Genomic DNA, 18,821 nt, shown 5'->3' with positions numbered 1-18,821 from the left:
AAAGAGAAAGATTCATTCCCAGTTCTTGTCAGAGTGCTCATGAGCTCATAGAGAATTTGCTGCACATTCCTTGACAGACCTACAATGGAAATGAGCATTTCATTAGCATGAGAATGTCTAAAATGGTGTTTATCGACACCCTATATGGTGTCTATACTGTGGTGTTTACTCCAAAAAAACCTCTGAGACCAATTTTTAAGTATATGTGCTTATAAACAACTAGTTGAGACAAGAATATCCTAGGAAGTGTTATTGTGTGTGCAAAATTTTAAATCAATTACAGACTGCAAGACAGAAAAAAATGGTAAATTAATGAGACAATAAATCAGCTCAAGGCAGAACGAGAGGATGCATGAAGTTTTGGACAGATTCATAACGTGCAGTTTTTGCATCGACACAAATTCAGATGGCCAAGGCTACTTAGGATTCTTTGTCTTCTAGGAACCAGGAGGATCCTTTGTCTGCAGAAACAGCTAGAACCATAGGGCACAGAGCTGCTATTGCTGCTAAATCTGTCCCCTGAGATAAAGATGTGATTCAGGAAGGAGGTGAGGAGGCAGGGTGAATGTTCGAATGGGGATTGAGCTGGTAGTCAGTGTCAATTTTCTACTCCCCTTAACCCCCCTCCAATCCCCCACCTCATCAGGTCACAGCATTCCTGATGCTCCGGCACAATGCCCTGGTATGACACGGGCTCTAATCAGCATGACAGTTGATGAGAATGTGGGTGAAATCCTGAGGATCAGTAGGCAACATTCTGTACTGGTTATTGACCAAGGAGACTGCTGTCAAAGTCACATAAAGTGACACATTTATGTTTAGCTGGGAATCTGGGTTGAGCTGCTGTCACGGGATGCACGGTATGCTTTTTTTGTGTGTTGGTGTTAATGTTCCATTTAAGTGTGTTCGTGTTTAATGTTGATATTGAATGTGAGTGCCACCATTGTCTCTTATGTTATTTGTTAATAAATGTTTCACCACGTCAAAGGAGTCTGTGCGTCCTGCCCCGTACCTTGTAGCACTCGGGCTGCCGTTACAGCTGCCAGATTAGAGACATTGTAAGATTACGCACCAAATTGTACACTTTCATCAGAGATAATCTGAACATTACAATGCCTTCTACCATTGATTCTGATTAGATAAATGAGTTGGATTATTTTTTTGATCGTTAAATTAAAATGATTAAAAGGTGAGCTGAAAACAGCTGAGACAGTTTGTAGCTTTTAGTATTTGGAGTGTTCGTCGCAAAGGCACCCATGCAGTACAAATCTCAGCTGCTGCACATCAGCAACTGCAACCTCGCTGAAGATCGGCCTGTACATGCCGCATGCTCTGTAGACCCATCGCGTCTTTGCCCTTCACGAGCCGTCTCCCCGCTCCTGCGCTCTGACTTTGTCGCCTGCACCAGAGCGTTTATGGAGGAGCTAATCACCCCCTAGCCATGTGACACTAGCCGCTGTGCGGGGCCAGGCCGGCTGCAAAGGAGCCTGTGGGTCAATGCCGCCCACCTGTTACTAGCTAATGGTCTTGCTCCCAGGCTAAACTGCACTTGAGCTGTTTGGGAGCCCAGGTCAGGGGCAGGGGGAGGAGAAAGCAGAGACAAAGTGGAGACGTGAGCCCTGTACCTCCGCCTCTGCTGTTAACGCTCGTTTAGCAGGAAAGGTCACCGCTGAGCCAAATATGAATAGCATAGCCTGCTTCAAGCAGATGAAATGAGTGAGACAGAGAGGTAGCAAGAGAGACAGAGACAGAGACAGAGACACAGAGATGGACAAAGAGTGAGCCTTTGCATAACTGAACCATTACTAACAGTCTTTTATCCTTTATTATGTGGGAGGCACAATAAACTAGTATTTGTTTGCTTAATTATTTGATAGCACACAAGCACATCTTGTAAAGGCCTTTTTGTTGATGTCCTTGCATGTAATTGTTTTTGCTCCTTACATCGTGGAGGAGGAATAATTCAGCCAAGGAAAATAACTGCTACATGTGCCTCTTCCTACACACCCGTCTCTTTTAGTGTGTCACTAGACTGAAAATACTCTCAGGAATGTGACAGAACCAGGAACTGCAAGACCTGAGGTGATTATGGGAAACAAGGTTGTACCTAGGGCAAGTCTTCCACAGCCCCTTGACAGTTTCCTCTCCTATTCCAGGCAGAATGAAGTGGCTTCACTTTTTTATTTCAGCAAATAAGCAAATAATTGAGGAGAAATGCATCCCTGGCGAGCTGTTGTGAACTTTTATTGCCACTGAAATACGCTGATAATGGCATTTTGTGTTGCCAAAACAAGTTGACGTTGTTGACAAAATGGTTTGAATGTCACCCATTGCATTTAAAGCTTTTAGCTTGAGCAAATCAGTTATTTAGCTGAGATGATGTAATAGGGTTGGCTATTGATTAATAACTATAACTATAACTGCTATAAGAAGCATACGAACTGACAACACAAAGTATGCTGCACAAAGTTCATAAAAACGTCTGGACAGTGATGTACACCAACATCTGACAGTGATCTAAGTAATCAACCACAGGCCGAAAATCTGGCATGAGTTTCCCAGGGGTACTTAATAAAACATATTCAGAAAATGCTCAAATTAAGCAGTGGCAATGTTCTCTTTAATAACAGCATAACTGTAACATTATGATGTTTTTGTCATGGATTCATTTTCCATGATCCATGTCAAGATACCACTATATTACTTTTTTAAAAGATTCTAACTTTCATTGATGTTGATTAAAAGGTGAACCAAAGCCAGCCAGACTCCCTTCCTAGCCACCCAGCCTCCAGTTAATCCCACTCCGTGTGTGGTAGCAGGCTTTCCACTGCCATAAAGACTAATGATCAACTCTAATAGCCAGAAATTCATCTCTGGGGAACTGGGCCGATGGGTCCTGGATGCTGGTACCGGAATAGAAACCCACTCTCAGCAGAAACAAATGCCCTGGATTTTGGAAGAAAAAAAAAAGAGTAGAAAACGAGCTCCGGCATTAGTAGTCTTGCTTCCAATTAAGTGAAACTTAGCGTGCAGCAGGCAATCAATCAGCCGAGTGCACTCGTGGAGTGAAAATGGGCTGAAGTGGGTCCAGGCAATCCAAGTACTGACGAATGTTCGTGCTATGTCAGCAGTGTAGTCAATACCAGGGGCATCATCTACTATGGTACACAGAAAAATGAAGCTCCAAGAAGGAAGAAGATGGCACACCAGGTTCACATTAACATAATCAAAACAATGCTTGAGCATTTCGACTGTGCCAAGGGAGCCTTGACATGGCAATGAAACTTATCCCACTGGTACCAACATGGGCCCAGTCGCCAACAACTCTTAAGGCTATGCCATATGCATATGGAGGCAACTAAAAGTTTAGCAGGCCTAATGGCTGCCTAAGAGTATCAGCATGCGATCAATTTGGATGGCTTTGCATCTCTGAGGTTGACCAAAGAGAGTAGCTAGAGTACCTAACTAATAAAGTCTCTAATAAATAAGTGTGGTGCACTTGTCAGTATGCGGGATTTTTGAGCAGAAGTGCTGCTCTAGCAGGGGTGGAGCTGCTGAGGGAAGCGACAACCTAGTGTTACTTCAAGTCATCCATGCTGAGGTCATCCAAACTGAGCCTCTGTCTGCAAAAACCATGCTGCAGCCTGTTTCGGCAAAATCCCAGTGGTTTCAAAGCAAACGTGTTGGTTGACATGTTAGAGGAAAAATTCTGTATTCAACCAAGACCTTCATGGACACCAGTGTGACATTTATTAAAATGCATAAAAGCGCCGTTTCTAAAATGAGCAACTGAAGTTACTTTACTGTCGTTTTCTCACACAGTAACAAAAACACCCTTTTTTTTTTTTTACATCATCACCAACATGACTCAGCATTAACTTAAAAAAAAACAACTGCTGGTAATGCTAGTGAGTGAATTATGCAATGCAATTTATGTACTTTTTAAATAACAACAAATTTTGTTTCGTCATTTTAATGTTGACTTCCAAAAGGTACTGTCCCTCTTCACAGACACAAATCATTATGCTGGTTTTTCAAGGTTTTGTAACAGGGCACGCAGTTTGGTTCAGCAAAAGCTGGCAAAGTTAAATATCAATTTTGGCTATAAACGAGCTTTCCGTGGCTAAGAGTAGGCTAGCAAAAAGCACCCTATTTCTGACCATCCAAGCCGACTTCATGTCCGAATGATGCAGGTCACCCTCACATTTTTCTAACTGGTCAAAACTGTGGGCAAAAAAATCTGAATGTAGCCCTGTCCTTACAGGGCAAAGACATCTTTAAAATCTCATTATTTTCTATTCTTCACTAGAATGGCAAAAAAGACAACTGCAACAATTAATAAACAAATGCATAAATTGTGCAATTGAAAAATGCATAACTGCATATAGAAATCACTCATAAGCCTTCCAGTGTGCTTGGTCCCTTTGCCAGTCATTCCAGTTAATAGCCCAACTCTGCTCAGTTAAGACACATTGTTCACAGCAACGACAGTCTGCATTGCTCATTTGTCAATCAAAAAGAGTCCTATTGTTTACTGTATTGTATAGCATCCATGATAATCTTGGAGCTCCTTATTTTTCTGGTGGGTATGCCAGTCTAACAAGTAATTTCTTGTCATTTTGCCTGGAGGAGAGTAGGATGGTGACATTTAGTATAAAAAAGTTTAACTGTAGCAAGCAAAGACTGGGAAAAATGTGTAGTTAGTTCCTAGGATTCCATCACATTGATTCCTAGGATTCTATCATGCTGATTCCATCACTTGTTCTCTTGTTCATGGGTAAAATCCACAGTTGGGGGGATGAAAATTGAAAATCTCTTCCAAACGTGTTCACTCACAGGTACCTGTTAGAGTAGCTTACATAGCAGGTATACATTGCTCACACCCATGGCACATGTCCAAATGTCAATATGAATGCATGTGCCCATGCTCTCAACAGGTCACATAACTTCCCAGCATAAATCTTTCATTTCCATCCATATTCCTTTGTTTATACTAGACTTATTTGCTCATAGAATATATTCATGCATGCATTCCTGAATGTGTTGACAAACCTAACGGTAACTAGATGATTTTACTGCACTACGTCCTCCTTTTCTTCCTCTTCCCCTGTGTTTTAGTTTTCCCACACATCCTCCTTACATCTCCTCTCCCTTTCTATTTCTCTCCCCCCCACATGTCGCCTGCCAAGTACCATGGGGGATACGGACAGAGCCACATGGATATTGGGAGACAAAGAAACTGTTCAAGGATGCCGACTGACAGAAGGTAAAATACAGCATGTGGGCACTGGCACATCTACACCGAGGACATGAGGTAAGCTATGATCACTTTACACTCACCATTCATGTAATGCTAAAAAAACCCAACTGAGTTAATGCCATTTGTACATAACAGCAGCCTGGCAAATGTTTACCACTGTTCATGCTGATTTTATGTGACACATTTCATGCCTCATTCTTTAATGTATTGCACATAATTGTCAGTCATGTATGGATGTGTCATGCTGCCTTGAAATAAACCCACCTCTAAGGTGTTATCAAACAGTCTCGGCAGTCTCCTGTTGGACAGTCGGGAGAGCATAATCTGAGATCTATCTTGCTGAGACAGTATGACTTTGCCCTCTAGTGTAGTGCATGCCCACGTATGATCCATACCATTGCTCCTGGGGAGCTCCTCAATGACCAGTCAAGGTGATCATGGTCCCGCATTGGCCCCCACAAGTCTAGCCCTAAGACGCATTGTCATGTCTCTATTAGAATAACACACACCGAAGCCCCTCATACATACTCATTGTCTAAGGCCCACTGTACTTAATCTTAATTTAAAAATGTGATCTATTTGCATTAAAAGGTTTAGTACAAATATGTAGGTGATAAAGGTCTTTGCAATTTGGTGTACAATTGTCAAACTTTTGTTACTGCTAACAAACTGAGAGATGTTCTCCCCTCACAACCTTCCAGTTTTCTTGTGGTTTTGAGTATTAAATTTGATTGTAACAGTGTGTGTAGGTCTGGTCAGGCATGAAGTTAAGTCAGTTAAGCCCATGTTCTGATGATCAATATTAAGATACTATCACTAAATCATCGTTAGTCAAATAATGTTAGTGAGCTAAAAGGAGATCTACACAGAACTCCACTTAAGTCAGTGGATATTTCCTGCAGCAGGAAATAAGAAAGCCTCTTTTTTAATGAGTGCATTTCCTCAAAGGACACAAAGCTTTTGCACAATACTGCCTCCAGAGGTCAGGAAGTAATGCTTTCTTGTGTCCAGAAATCATGCAGTCTGGAAGTGTTACACCTCACACCAAGATGTGGTTGTCTTTTCTCACATCACTCATTAGCATTTTTATGAAAAGAAAAAATCTCTTTGGATACTATAAAATGTATTCAGACTTAGTTGTATTTAATTTCAGAACCAAGGAAGGTTACTCTCAGACTGTCCTGTGTAAATTCTTTAAAGTACCCTTACTCCCATACAAAACTCATGCACTTAAATTAAGTCTTAGGATTTATGAGAATGAACAATAGAGAATTGCTGACTGTGATTTCCTCACAGTCTGGAGAATGTACCTCGCAGACTTTGAGTGAAGAGCAAAAGCCCCATGATATAGACCCAGACCAAAACCAGTTCCCTCAAGACACATAACAGTCCCCCTCAGATACATAACTGTGCCAAGTTTTCAAAAGTGAATTTTACTATGGCCAGCCACAGCAGTTCCAGAGGGGTAGTGAACCGAAACAGAATCCAATTAGGTGATAAGGTAGAGCTTAGCTGGCAGGCTATTCAGATGTAAGTGACCTGCAATGTTCCCTTTATTTGTATTAATTTAGAACAGAAGAAACACTTGAGACTCACAACAACAGATATGAAGTATTATCTTTCAATACTGGTATTACGGATAATAATACAGCAATTCTGTCATTAGTAAGAAGGTTAAGACCAGAGGTTTAAATGTAGTAATACTATTGCATCTATTTCAGGCACTATGGACTCTTAACATGCTGTGACTTTATCTAGCCAGCAAAGATTAATTATGAAAGAGTTACAAAATTGCTGGCTAGCTGTAATTATCTGTCATAGTTGTTCACAGATCATTAGTGAACCTACAGCTAAATGCTGAGTGTGTTAGACAGTAATTCACGTAATTAGCCACATATAATGAACATTTGAATTTTTGTTAACTGTTCTATGAGAACCAAGCCAAAGAGGCTGGAGGACATAGAATGGCATGCCATAAGGCACAGGGAACTGGAAATGGTGATCCGTGCGGCTCACAGAGTGGGCCTGCGGCCCTGCAGATCAACTTGCGCAGGCTTGGCCTTCAGGCTGCAGGCCCGATGCCAGCCCCATGTCACCTCCAGAATAGATCAGTGAGAGCTGGCATGGAGACCAGGCACCAGGCGTGGTGGTGTTTTGGCAGGGGCGGGGGGTGGGGCAGTGGGGTGTATGGTGGGTCCTCTGAAATGGCGCATTTGAAGTGCAAACACACACACACACACACACACACACACACACACACACACACACACACACACAAACACACACTGAGGGCATGGAGCCTTGTCTCCGAGCTCTCACCTGGAGGAGTGTGTGAAGTGGTATACAGCATAGAACACATGTGCCCGATCAAGGGCTTAAACAGGTCACATTCCATGCTGAGCAGCACTGTTAGCAAAACAATCTCCTGCATGATTAATACAAGCACATGTTATCTTGGCAAATCATTGTTACATTTATCACTACTCAAAAGTAATGGTTACCTGTATACTGAAAGACATAAATTAAGGTGTACAGTACTGGACACAATATGCAAATGCCTGACGGACAAAGCAGTAAGGCATATGTGTTCATATAATTTGAAGAAATGTGCACAGAAATGTGTGAATGTTTTTTTTTATTTTCCTCTATAATTCTGCTCAACTCCACAATCTGCCATTTCTCATGAGTCTTTAACCTTTATCTACTGCCCCTAAATCCTGACATTTCCTGGTAGTACCGGGTGGTTAAAGCTCCGTGTCGACAAAGCATTCTCATAAAAATATCATCTCTGAATGTGAGTTCCTTCAAGGTCTCATGAGGCAAAGCTTACATGCTACTCCAAGCGATTTAGGAGAAGGCTCTTCATACGCTTTACACATTATCAGAGTATTCATTTCTAAAGGTCAGGCAAGGCATAACAGTGGCCTGACAATCTGCTGCACAGTGAACTTTGCTCGCTTAAAGGAAAACCATTTGAAATTGGATACTAGTTCTTTTTATATTTGGTCAGACATGACATCAGTTATTCCGCAGTGTTTTCTAATCCTGCCCTCAAGATGCTCAGACAGTTCCCTTATCCAGCTCCCATCTGGTTTCTGTGCTCTGTGGGGTGTGTGTGTGTGTGTGTGTGTGTCTCACACACACACACACACACACAAACAAAGAATGTATCGGACAGAGGTCCTTCATCAGCTATACAAGCAAAGTGGTTGTATGTATGCATATAATATTTAGGAATTGATTTTTAGATTGTGTTTAAGATTCTTTTCATGACTTTCAAATGCCTTTATGGCCTCATTCAATGGTACCTCAGTGAATTGATTATTAGGTATGTTCTACCAACAGTAACATGTAGGTCATACCCACTAACTAAAGAGAGGCGAGGCTGCCTTTATTTACTCTGGCTCTATGCTGTGGGTTTCTCTTCCTAGCAACCATGAAGACATATTTACATTTAAGAGAAGGCTGAAGATCTATTACATTTCCATTGCCAACATTTGACAGATGCTCTTTATCCAGTGTCCTCCCCAAAAAAATTAACCCGTGACCTTGGTGTTGCCAGCACCTTGCTCCCCCTAAGCACCACATATGCTGCAACACCTATCCATGTTCCCAGTAGCTTTTCATTAGCTATAAATAATCATTTGTGTTAGTGTGCCAATTTTTCTGGTCATGCATTTATATTTTGTTTTACATTTAACTTTTATTCTATTTTATATCTTTCTTTAAAGCACTTTGTAATGCTTATTTTAAAAATGCTATATACATAAAGCTTAGTCTTTATCTATTTACTTACATAACTATTTAATAACCTATTTAATCTTAGCACTATTAGATTTGGGTGCATCCCATGGCCCAGTATTTTACTTATACATTTATAATGAATTAATCATTATTTGAGAAATTTGGATTCTAATCTAATTCATTCAGATTTGTATGTTCAGATATTCTGAAAATACAGAATAGCAATAAAGGCCTCTGATCAGAGTTATTGTATCCAGTACGTGCAGCAGCCTAGTGAAAGGACAGAATATAAAGTCAACAACATGGCACTGTCAGGTAGTACTTGGACACGCATTTGCACGGCAGATGGAAACAGCTGTGGTGGACATGATTTGAATTGCCTTCTTCCAAGGAAGATCTCAGCGCCATATGCTGTGTCCTCGTTTCCCCTTGATGTAATCTCTGCCTGTGTCCAATGAGGTCAGCTAAAGTTTATGTATGAGTAAACAAACAAACAAACAAATGCATAAATAATTACTGCTAGGTTGCTCTCATCCAAAAGTGGATTTCAGGAGATTGGATTTCCCAGTATTGGGGTAGCAGTGTTCCAGCACATACAGTCTGAGGGAGATACCACACAGCCAAGCCACATACAAGCTGCATACCTGGTGTCATTCAAAGACCAACTTTGCTACAGATAGAAGGATGCAGAATTTAATAGTAATAACAATCTTAGAAAATCACTCACCAGCACAGATTCCAACAGAGACTAAGCAAATGTTAAGATACAACTGATAAACTGATATGACTATAACAATCTTGTTGGTAAATCTAATTCAGAAAAAAAGTCTACCTTACCATCACGTGAATGACCAGACATTAATGGAGATTGCATATCGGTAACATTGCTACTGTTACACCACGTTACTAATTTTAAGTATTCCTGTAATACAAAATCATTTTCTTCAGTCACCTCCTTACTGGACTCCATTCAGCTCATTGTAAATAACTCTCCACGAACAAACAAGACAGTAACAGTCCTGCAGTGCTGGTATTCACTCTCATTTTTGAAATTGTTAAGCCGAATAAACCGACTTTTATGCTTTGTCACGATCTTTCCAAAGACAGCAACATTATTTTCCTGATGGCTACACACAAAACAACAGCTTAAAATGGAGTTAACAAAGACAAAATGATGCCTTTGCCCCTTTTATTTTCTTTTTAATTCTTTTTCAAGAAAGGAGCGACAGCGCATTCTTGAACACACAAAATGGGCTTGGTTTGTAGAAGAGCACACAGTAGTCTGCTGTAGCGTACGCTGCACATTTGGCTTGGTTGTTCTATTTTGGACTTTGTGGCATTTCGCCTGTAGTCCATGAGCAAGACGTGCTATGCAAAGGTACGTTTTACGTGTCTAAGTGTGTTAAAGTGTGAAAGTAAATGAGAGAATGAGAAACCCGCATCGATAGGTGTTAACAGTGAACAGTGTGTGTCAGCTGTGTACAGGTGCTTTGTGATAAACAAACTGCCTGTTGTACATACAAAGAAACATTTTTAACATTTTTCTTTATCATGAATCAGTAATTTCACTCTGAGTGAGTCTATGCAAGGTTATTACTCTCAGAGGAACATTAGTGTATTTCAAAATATGCAACTCAACAAGGTAAAAACAGCATTACAAAGGTGAATTCTGGACTCAACACTAATTTCTGGACTGTGGACTACTTTATCACTGTAAAATTGGGCAGATAAAAAAATAGTTCCTTGCATAATTCAGACTTCCAAAGCTCTTCTCAGCATGTTTCCTGCTTCTCCCAGAAAGCTGTACAGAAAAGTCTAAGTGCCTCTTTTATTGTTCCAAAGTCATATGTTTCATTTTCATTTTTTGGTCTAGTTCAAGACTTTTAGGAACCTACAGCTGGGAAAGATCGAATCCAACTTCCTCACTCATTCACTCACTCTCTCGCTCACGCATACACACACACATACAACATCACAATCCTCTGTAATAACACAGTAGTTGGCTGAGCTTTCGACTAGCAGGTTGGCCTTCATTTTCTTTACCTTGACTGTTGGTTTCTTGGTGGAGAACCCCCGGAACCACCCTGAAAGTGTAAGGTAAAATGCAGTGTGAGTTTGGAGAATCAACACAGAATAGTACAAGAGCCAGCTAAGATATGTGACAACTACTACTACTAAGAAAAAGAAGAAAAAGGTTTATCAATAAAAAAAAAAGTTATATTCAAAATATGCTGTGGAAGCACAGTTATGAGAGATATATGTTTAATAAAGCATGTTGGAAAAAAAACAGAAGAGCTAACAAAATAATATGACAACATATTTTAGAAGATTACTTAAAAAATGCTTCCGTTTTAAACTTCTGAAACAAATTTTACTCTCATTCTTGTTCTCTTTCTCTTACTCACTTGCTCACTTTATATTAATGCAAAAATCTTCATATCAATATTAGGAATTTCTATTCTAACCATTTCTTTACCTTATGTCTGGTTAGCAGTAGCTGTGCATTGCTTTATAACTTCAAAATTCCTTTTCTAAATCCCTTTTATCATCTCCGACTTTTAGCAGTAACCATACATCTATTAAATGCAGGCATCATCTCAAGCGTTGAAAGGGCTTAAAATAGACCTTAACTTACCTCATTATATTTCACCTTAGGAAGGTCTGAACTCAAGCAAGAGGGCAAGAAATGAAGCCCAACCGATATTTAGGCATTTTATTAGAAAGTGAAATGTTTCGTCAGTAAGCTCCACATGTACAGAATTACAGGTCTCTCTGAAAGAAGGGATGGAGTTGTAAGTTTAGGAGGGCTATAAGTGGAAGACTGAGAAATAGATGGGGACAGAAGGGCCCAGGTTTTGCCCAAAGGTGGACACATGAAAGCCAGTCAGTCACCCCCCTCCGTACTTTGTACTATGGAGTTTGTACTACTGTCATATGAAGGTAGCTGTCTTCCAAATAGTGGCCACAGCAGATAATACTGATGGACTGTACTGGGGGGAAAAGCGATACAGTATCGTCTGTCATGAGTCCTGATCTGTATGCTGGGTAAACGTCTGTGCCCATCCACCAAGGCTGTCTATCCACAGACCTCGTAAGCTGCCTGCACAGATGCCCCGGTGTCGTATGAGCAGGGTAAAGCTGTCTGAGCCATCTATATGAGCGACTTTCGATCACTGAGGCAGGGACTCAGAGCCGCGTGCTCAGAGCCACCAGATGGCTGCTAAGATCGTACTGATGATAAAGGTTTCTGCCTCGCGACACAAGAAGCTGTCTCCCACATGCAGAGGAGTGCGGTCTGAGCCACACGCCCTCTCATCTCATGCTCTGGAGAGATCCACTGTCAAATTGGCACTTTGCCGTGGGACCTAGTCAACCAGTTGGGAACGCAGCAGACTATTCAGTCAGACAATACGTCATTTATGGCCTAAGCCCTCAATTTACAATGTCGCTGCACATCACGATAACATGTTATCAGTGCTAGCTTTCAACCTGCCAAGCCTCCAGGGCTAAGTGAACCACTCTCTATTGATGCATTTACCCAGGGTCTGAATATCTCATGTGTTTGCTTTCAGAAGCCCTCCAGAGAATGTTAACTATTGAACATAAAGCCCTATGTTAGGACAGAATTATGTACGTAATACTGTATACTGGGATTTAAAGTCATAATACGTGCATACTCTTAAGTGGGGCATGACCAAGCTCTCCTGCGAGAGACTGCTGCACAAAGTACAAAATGCAGAGTTATAATACATCTCAGTGGCAAGCAGGACACACCTAATTCCCCTCCTCCTCTCAAGTCTGTGCAATACCATCTCAAGTCTAGCAGAAAAAGAATCATAAGACATGCTTGCCCAATGGCATATGACCAGGCAACAAGCTGTGGGACCAATTCCAAATCTAATTTACCCATACGCTCACATTCCTGTTCAATCTCATTTATCGATTTCTTCTTTCCGACCCTTGGCCTTCATCTGGAGGAATCCATCTGCCTTGAACTGAGCATATGATAAATAAGCATCACAACATAGAACTTAGGGATTTACTCTTAATAGAAGCAGCTTCTTTCATTTAAAAGAGAGCACAAATAATCTGTCTTAACCTACCACCTAATTGCTGGTGATTAGTAGGGGCCCGCAGTAATTAATAGGGACCTATGATGGTGATGCACTCAATTAGAGAATGGGAAATCCCTTGATCCATAACAATATGCTAGAACACAAAGTGGTATTACAGAAGAGGGTCTTGGAGAGGAGACTCCAATTTTATCCCCATGGCTTTATTTTGCAAGGTGATGGTGTGGGCATGAAGATCAAGTTCACTTGTAAATTTGCAGAGGAGCATTAAATGTCAGTTCTGTTGTCCAGGAAAGCTCCCCAGTACTGGGCCATTTTGGCCATGTGCCGCTGATGACCATTTGCTACCGTCTGGCTGAGATGAGAGCAGAAAATATTCATGGCCGGCTAGCTACATGGTAAGCACCTGTGGCCATCTGTCCCAGACTGCTCGTAGCACCTGCCACATTAACTGACTGTGGGCCGCATTTGTTAGCAAACTTCCCATGTGGCCTCAGACTGGGCTGGAGATTTGTCGCAAAATTAAGTGATTGTCACTTATTATTAGGTGATTCCCCTCTATTGCTATCCGCTACAAAGACCATCAATTTATCTAAGGCTAAGGGACTGTGAAGTAAGTGTCACGGGATGCTCCCCTCCCCTACGGCCTGCAGAGGGGGTTCACTTATGTTTGTAGCCACGCCCCCATGAAGGCACGCATTTGTACATGGTTAAGTGTTAGTGTGTGTCTGGCTATTTAAACTCCCGTCAGTGCATGCCTTATGGTTGGTCATTGTTTGTTTGTTAGTGGCTGAATGTAATATTAGTAACCATGTTTGTTTAGCTTGTGTTAATGTTAAAGTCATTAGTGTTAAGTGTGTCTGTGTTCATTGTTAATGTTCTTTGTGAGAACATTGTGCCACCACTGTCTTTATGTTTTTGTGTCATTAAATGTGTCACATGTCGAGAGAGTCTGTGCGTCCTGCTCCACACCCTGCGGCACTCGGGCATTCTTTACAGAATGACCAACCACTATAGGACGCCAGCTCCCTCGGCCAGGGACGGACTTCCTAGTGGGAGGTGCTTAGGCACTCCCCGCACTGCCGCCTGGATCCTTGGATATTGAGGACAGGACTGTGACCGGTGTCTGCGTCCACTCCTGAGGTGGAGGGGAATACCCCCAGGAATTTCTTGGGGTGGGGCCTGGGGCTATCGAGCCTGGGCCGAAGAGGGCGGTTGGGTGGAGCCAGCGGGATCTTCAGAGGGCAGGGCTGAAGCCCGAGTCCCTTCCCTTCAGTGGACTTGCCAACGAGACTGGAGGGGTCCGCCCCAAAGTCTCGGAGACAAACTGCCTCTGGGGCACTCCTAGAGCAGGAGAAGGAGGACCATTCAGGGGAGGAGCACAGCCAGAACTGGGACAGATGTGCACCCCTGCGTGTCCCTGGAGGCCGGGGACACGGTTACAGTGCTTGCGCTGACTGCAGGCGCTGCAGCACAGTGCTGAAAGTGTTTATATGAAGGCGCTTCTGTCTATGTATGTATATGCCCATTGTCTGTCTGTGTTTGTAGGCGCATTACTCCATTGGGAAATCATAGGACTGACCCGAGAGAGGCAGGCACTCTGCCTCTCTCCCTGTCTGGTGAGGGTCCCCCAGATGGGAGGTTCCTGGCCTGCCTTGTGCTGGGTGGGCACCGGGCATGGCTGTACTGTGTGTGTGTGTGTGTGTGTGTGTGTGTGTGTGTGTGTGTACAGCAGCCTGGAGTTCGCTATCCTGGAAGGGGAAAGCGTTGGGAACCACATCCCTAGGGAGGGGTCATCGTCAGGGAGTGTCTCCCCCCCTGCATGTTTCAAAGAACTTGCCGGACTGCCCTGAAGGAGGCAGAGATTCTGCCTCCCAACCCTCCTGTTGGGAGGTCTCCCGGGACATCGGTTCCTAGCCCACTTCATGTTGGGCGGGCACCAGGCAAAGCCATCCTGTGTCTGTATGTGTACACAGCGGCCTGGGGTTCGCAGTCCTGGGATGGATGCATCGGGAGCCGTACCCCTTGGGAGGGGGTTCTGTCATGGGACACAGTAAGCATATCTGCTATAGATATAACACAGGCCAGTATAACTGATGGTGTTATTTAATTTAGGAATCATTTCACCCAGAAATGCTAATTTTGCTGACAAAAATACTATCTAGAGCCAATCAACATTATGCCAATTAGATAATGGTATCTCCATTGACAACCACACCATGAAGAAAAAAACCTTGCAAAAATCTCAAAGTTTTGAAATGATACAATCACCGTTTAGAAAATGCTCTTTTAAACAAATTATGTAGATTTATTAGCATAAACACGGTAATAGATGGTGCCATCAATCTCCTTGGATGCAGAAACTGGGTTACCAGACAACCAAGACAAGTGTGACTGACATCTGCTGAAATGTGTCACTTGACTCCCATGAGTGCTTTTATTAGAGGGAGCTGGCCTTTCAAACCTCAGCTGTTATGATCACAACATGTCTATCACAAAGTATGGCTGGTTTTCCTCACACTCCCAACACCTGAGAGATGACATACAAGCCTTTTCATCTATGGCATTTGGCAGACACCCTTATCTTGCAGCTTACATATTTATTAGTGCAAAAATCAGCAAGGGAATCAAACCCATGACTCTGGTGTTCCAGCTGCTCAAGCAGGTGCGCTACGAGAGCTTTTCTGTTGACCTCAGAATGGCAACGAAATTGTAAAAGATTCAACTTGTTTTTATACAAGAAAAAAGTGTATTTACAGTGCACTGTGCAAGTAGACAGTGGCACAGTGTTTTGGTTGCTCATGCTCTATCCTTTACTATCAACAGAGATGATGTCATATGCTTTGCTTTCCCAGCGAACCATCCACTGCCTTAGACCACAATGCAATGTCTATTACGGCAGAAGTGCAGGACAGCTTTCCAAAAATCAGTGAGCCAGGTGAACTACTCGCCCCGCAATTGAGGGCTCTGGTTAGTCTCGCAGACTGAGGTGAAAGACAACGCTTTCCTCACCTGACCCAAAGCTTATCCACCCATGTGCACAGTCTGTATGTCCAGCCATCCATGCCTTGCCTTGCCCTGGACAACAGTGACATATCAGATTATGTTTTTCCGCTGGTGAAGCCTGATTTCACTGCTCCTAGAGTTCCCGAACAAACGCTCATCCACTAAATGAGGTACTTATTATCTTTCTGTGTCATTGCCAGTATAGAACCTCTCTTCAGAAACAGTTTAATCCCTCTGACAACACTAAATATCATCGATAGCTAGGAGCAACAGGCAAGGCAAGTTTATCTGTATAGCATGTTTCATACAAAATGGCAATTCAAAGTGTTTAGGTTCATTATCTCGTGCTGTCTCGCACATGCCAGCACCATGGGTTAACAGAACAGATGACAGGAGCATCCCACCATCAACCACAGATCTAAGATGACTGTGTTTGGGTTAGAGGGAGAGACAAAAAAAGCTTCAATCTTCTTGATGTCTAGAACTCTTCCACACCGAAAAATCTCTTTCGCGTACAAGGCAACTCATCACTGAATGGCATTGATTCCAGCGAGCTCCAGGTTCGGGTGCCATCCCTCATCCTGGGCCCAGAGACCTGAAATGTCAGGCTGAAGCCATAGCTGGTGATAGCGGCGGAGAACGAGCATTCTTTATGACTGACCTTTCAGCAGCAATGCACGGCAACAGAGCCACTTTTCTTTCAGAGACCCAGAGGGACCCGGAACCTGCACTGAACATGGCAACAGGAGCACTGCACCTGTGCTGTGTTTTTATTGTTCTGGGTAACACTGAGAAAGCTAACATGCTTTTTTGTTTTTTTCGGTTGTTTTGCTGTTTGTTTTTGATTTTTTTAAAATTATTTTGTTTAGTCTGTTTTAAAGATTATAATAGTTTAAAGATATTTCATAAGAAGATTATTATCTCATCTTACCAAATGTGGCCATTTTTTCAACCTCATCAAACTTTCATAAAAAGGTTACTTATTTAAGTGACACATATTGATTGATTCACTGACATTGCTGACCTTCCCAGGTTGGCCCTCACAATGTGGAAATGTGTATAATCCAGGGCAATCGATACTAAATGCAATCCACTCTAACCTCTTCCTGTAATGTCCTGCAGTGTTTGCCTAGGTGACCTGCACTGCAGTGCTTTTGCAGTTACCAGCAGCGTTTCCACTTCCTCATCTTGGCCCAGACTGGAGCGCTGCCCCACGGAAGGCCCTCCACTTCCTGGTTTCGCATGAAAGGCTGTGGCTAAAGTTGTGCCAGTCACCCTCGTTATCTGAGAGGGATAACATCCAGGCTGCGATGGCTTTATGCATTAATGCTAACTGTATTAGGGTGATCGTACGTCCTCTTTTTACCAGACATGTCCTCTTTTTGGGACAGAAAAAAAAATTTATCTTGGGATTTCTAAAGGCATAAGATGTCTGGGATTGGGCTTTCTTTTCATGTTGACATTGACTTTCTACTGTTGTCCTACACTGTACAGCTGTTATTGCTTTGCTTTGACCATTCTTTATAGGTCCCGCCTTCTCACATGCAACAAACAAACAGTCAATTATATACATGCAACCATTGCTCCGACTGCACCTCAGCATGGGTGTATAGCTGCTTCATGATAGTGTATGGCCAGAGAGGATACATGAAGTTTACCTTCTATATGATCTTTTGTATGGTGCCTTAAAAAGACATAAAAAGTGCCCAATCACAGAATTGATAGTTATGTCTGAGCGTTAGGCACGTTAAATGCGCAATCACAGAGCTGATAGTGATGTCTGAGGGTTGGGCTTAATAAATGCCCAGTTACAGAGTTGATAGTGATCTCTGAACTGAATGAAGTCTACTAAATAAATCTACATATACATACAATTCATTTCTTTATAGTTGTTATGTATGCATGCCCCCTTAGTACCCCAATACAATCCTCCTTACTGCAAACCAAATATGGTCACCCTAAATATCCATACTTTAAAATAACCTTAAAAATGACCTTAGAAGAAGCTTAGTGTTACTGTAAATTATAAACATTGCATAGCCATCATAATGATGTGCATTAATAAGCCCAGTGTTTATTCAATCTCTTCAAAGTTTAACTCCGTAATCCTGATACTTTAACAAAAAACAACTCTTTGCATATGATTAATGCCCATGTTTCTGCAAAACCACCCTATAAATAATTGCATGGTTGTATAATTCTTGGTAGGAAAAGATGTATCAGTTGCATTATATCCTTGCACATCCTGGATCATCAATTACAGACTGACTGTCTAGATGAAACACACACTCTGCTGTTCTGACAGTACAGTTTAATTGCCCGAGGCCTTCTCAGAAGCTAAGGCTAAAGTAGTAAATGTACATGACAGCGTGGGGATTTTCTCCAGCCTTGCTCTGTTCCGCAAGAGCGACTTACCTTCACACTTTTCCAGGATCTGGATGCTTTCGCCGATCTCCAGAGTCAGGCCGTGAGGCATACAGCCGCGGAAGCCGGAGATCACTGGGAAGGACAGATAGGAAAAGAGGGGAGCATGAGCAGGTTGTCCAGGGATGCTCATTGTACATGAATGCTACATCAGCATTTCAGTTACCTTCCTCTTCTCCAGGGCCTGTGGAATATCACTCTGCTTCATGCCAATGTAAAGTTAACAGTACCAGTAACAGTATCATTGCAATAAAAAATGAGACATAAGAAGGCACACAGTGTCAAGAGATTTTGGTTTTGAAGCAATGCGGTTG

At 42.3% G+C, this 18,821-nt stretch overlaps 1 protein-coding gene across 2 annotated transcripts in view; it reads right to left on the bottom strand.

Annotated features, from left to right (window-relative positions):
- Positions 1 to 18,821, bottom strand: part of dock3 (dedicator of cytokinesis 3) — a 157,045-nt gene that overhangs the window by 104,099 nt on the left and 34,125 nt on the right. For both annotated transcript variants that reach the window (XM_027001845.2, XM_027001846.2), the window contains exons 2-3: positions 18,499 to 18,582; positions 11,048 to 11,088 (exon numbers count right to left, since the gene is read on the bottom strand). In XM_027001845.2, coding sequence (XP_026857646.2) covers positions 11,048 to 11,088; positions 18,499 to 18,582 — 125 coding nt within the window. The remainder of the gene's footprint in view (positions 1 to 11,047; positions 11,089 to 18,498; positions 18,583 to 18,821) is intronic.

Source organism: Electrophorus electricus, chromosome 20 (genome assembly GCF_013358815.1).
Source record: "Electrophorus electricus isolate fEleEle1 chromosome 20, fEleEle1.pri, whole genome shotgun sequence".
NCBI classification, from domain to species: domain Eukaryota; kingdom Metazoa; phylum Chordata; class Actinopteri; order Gymnotiformes; family Gymnotidae; genus Electrophorus; species Electrophorus electricus.
The sequence above is the reverse complement of the archived record's forward strand: the minus strand, read 5'-3'. Positions and strand labels throughout refer to the sequence as shown.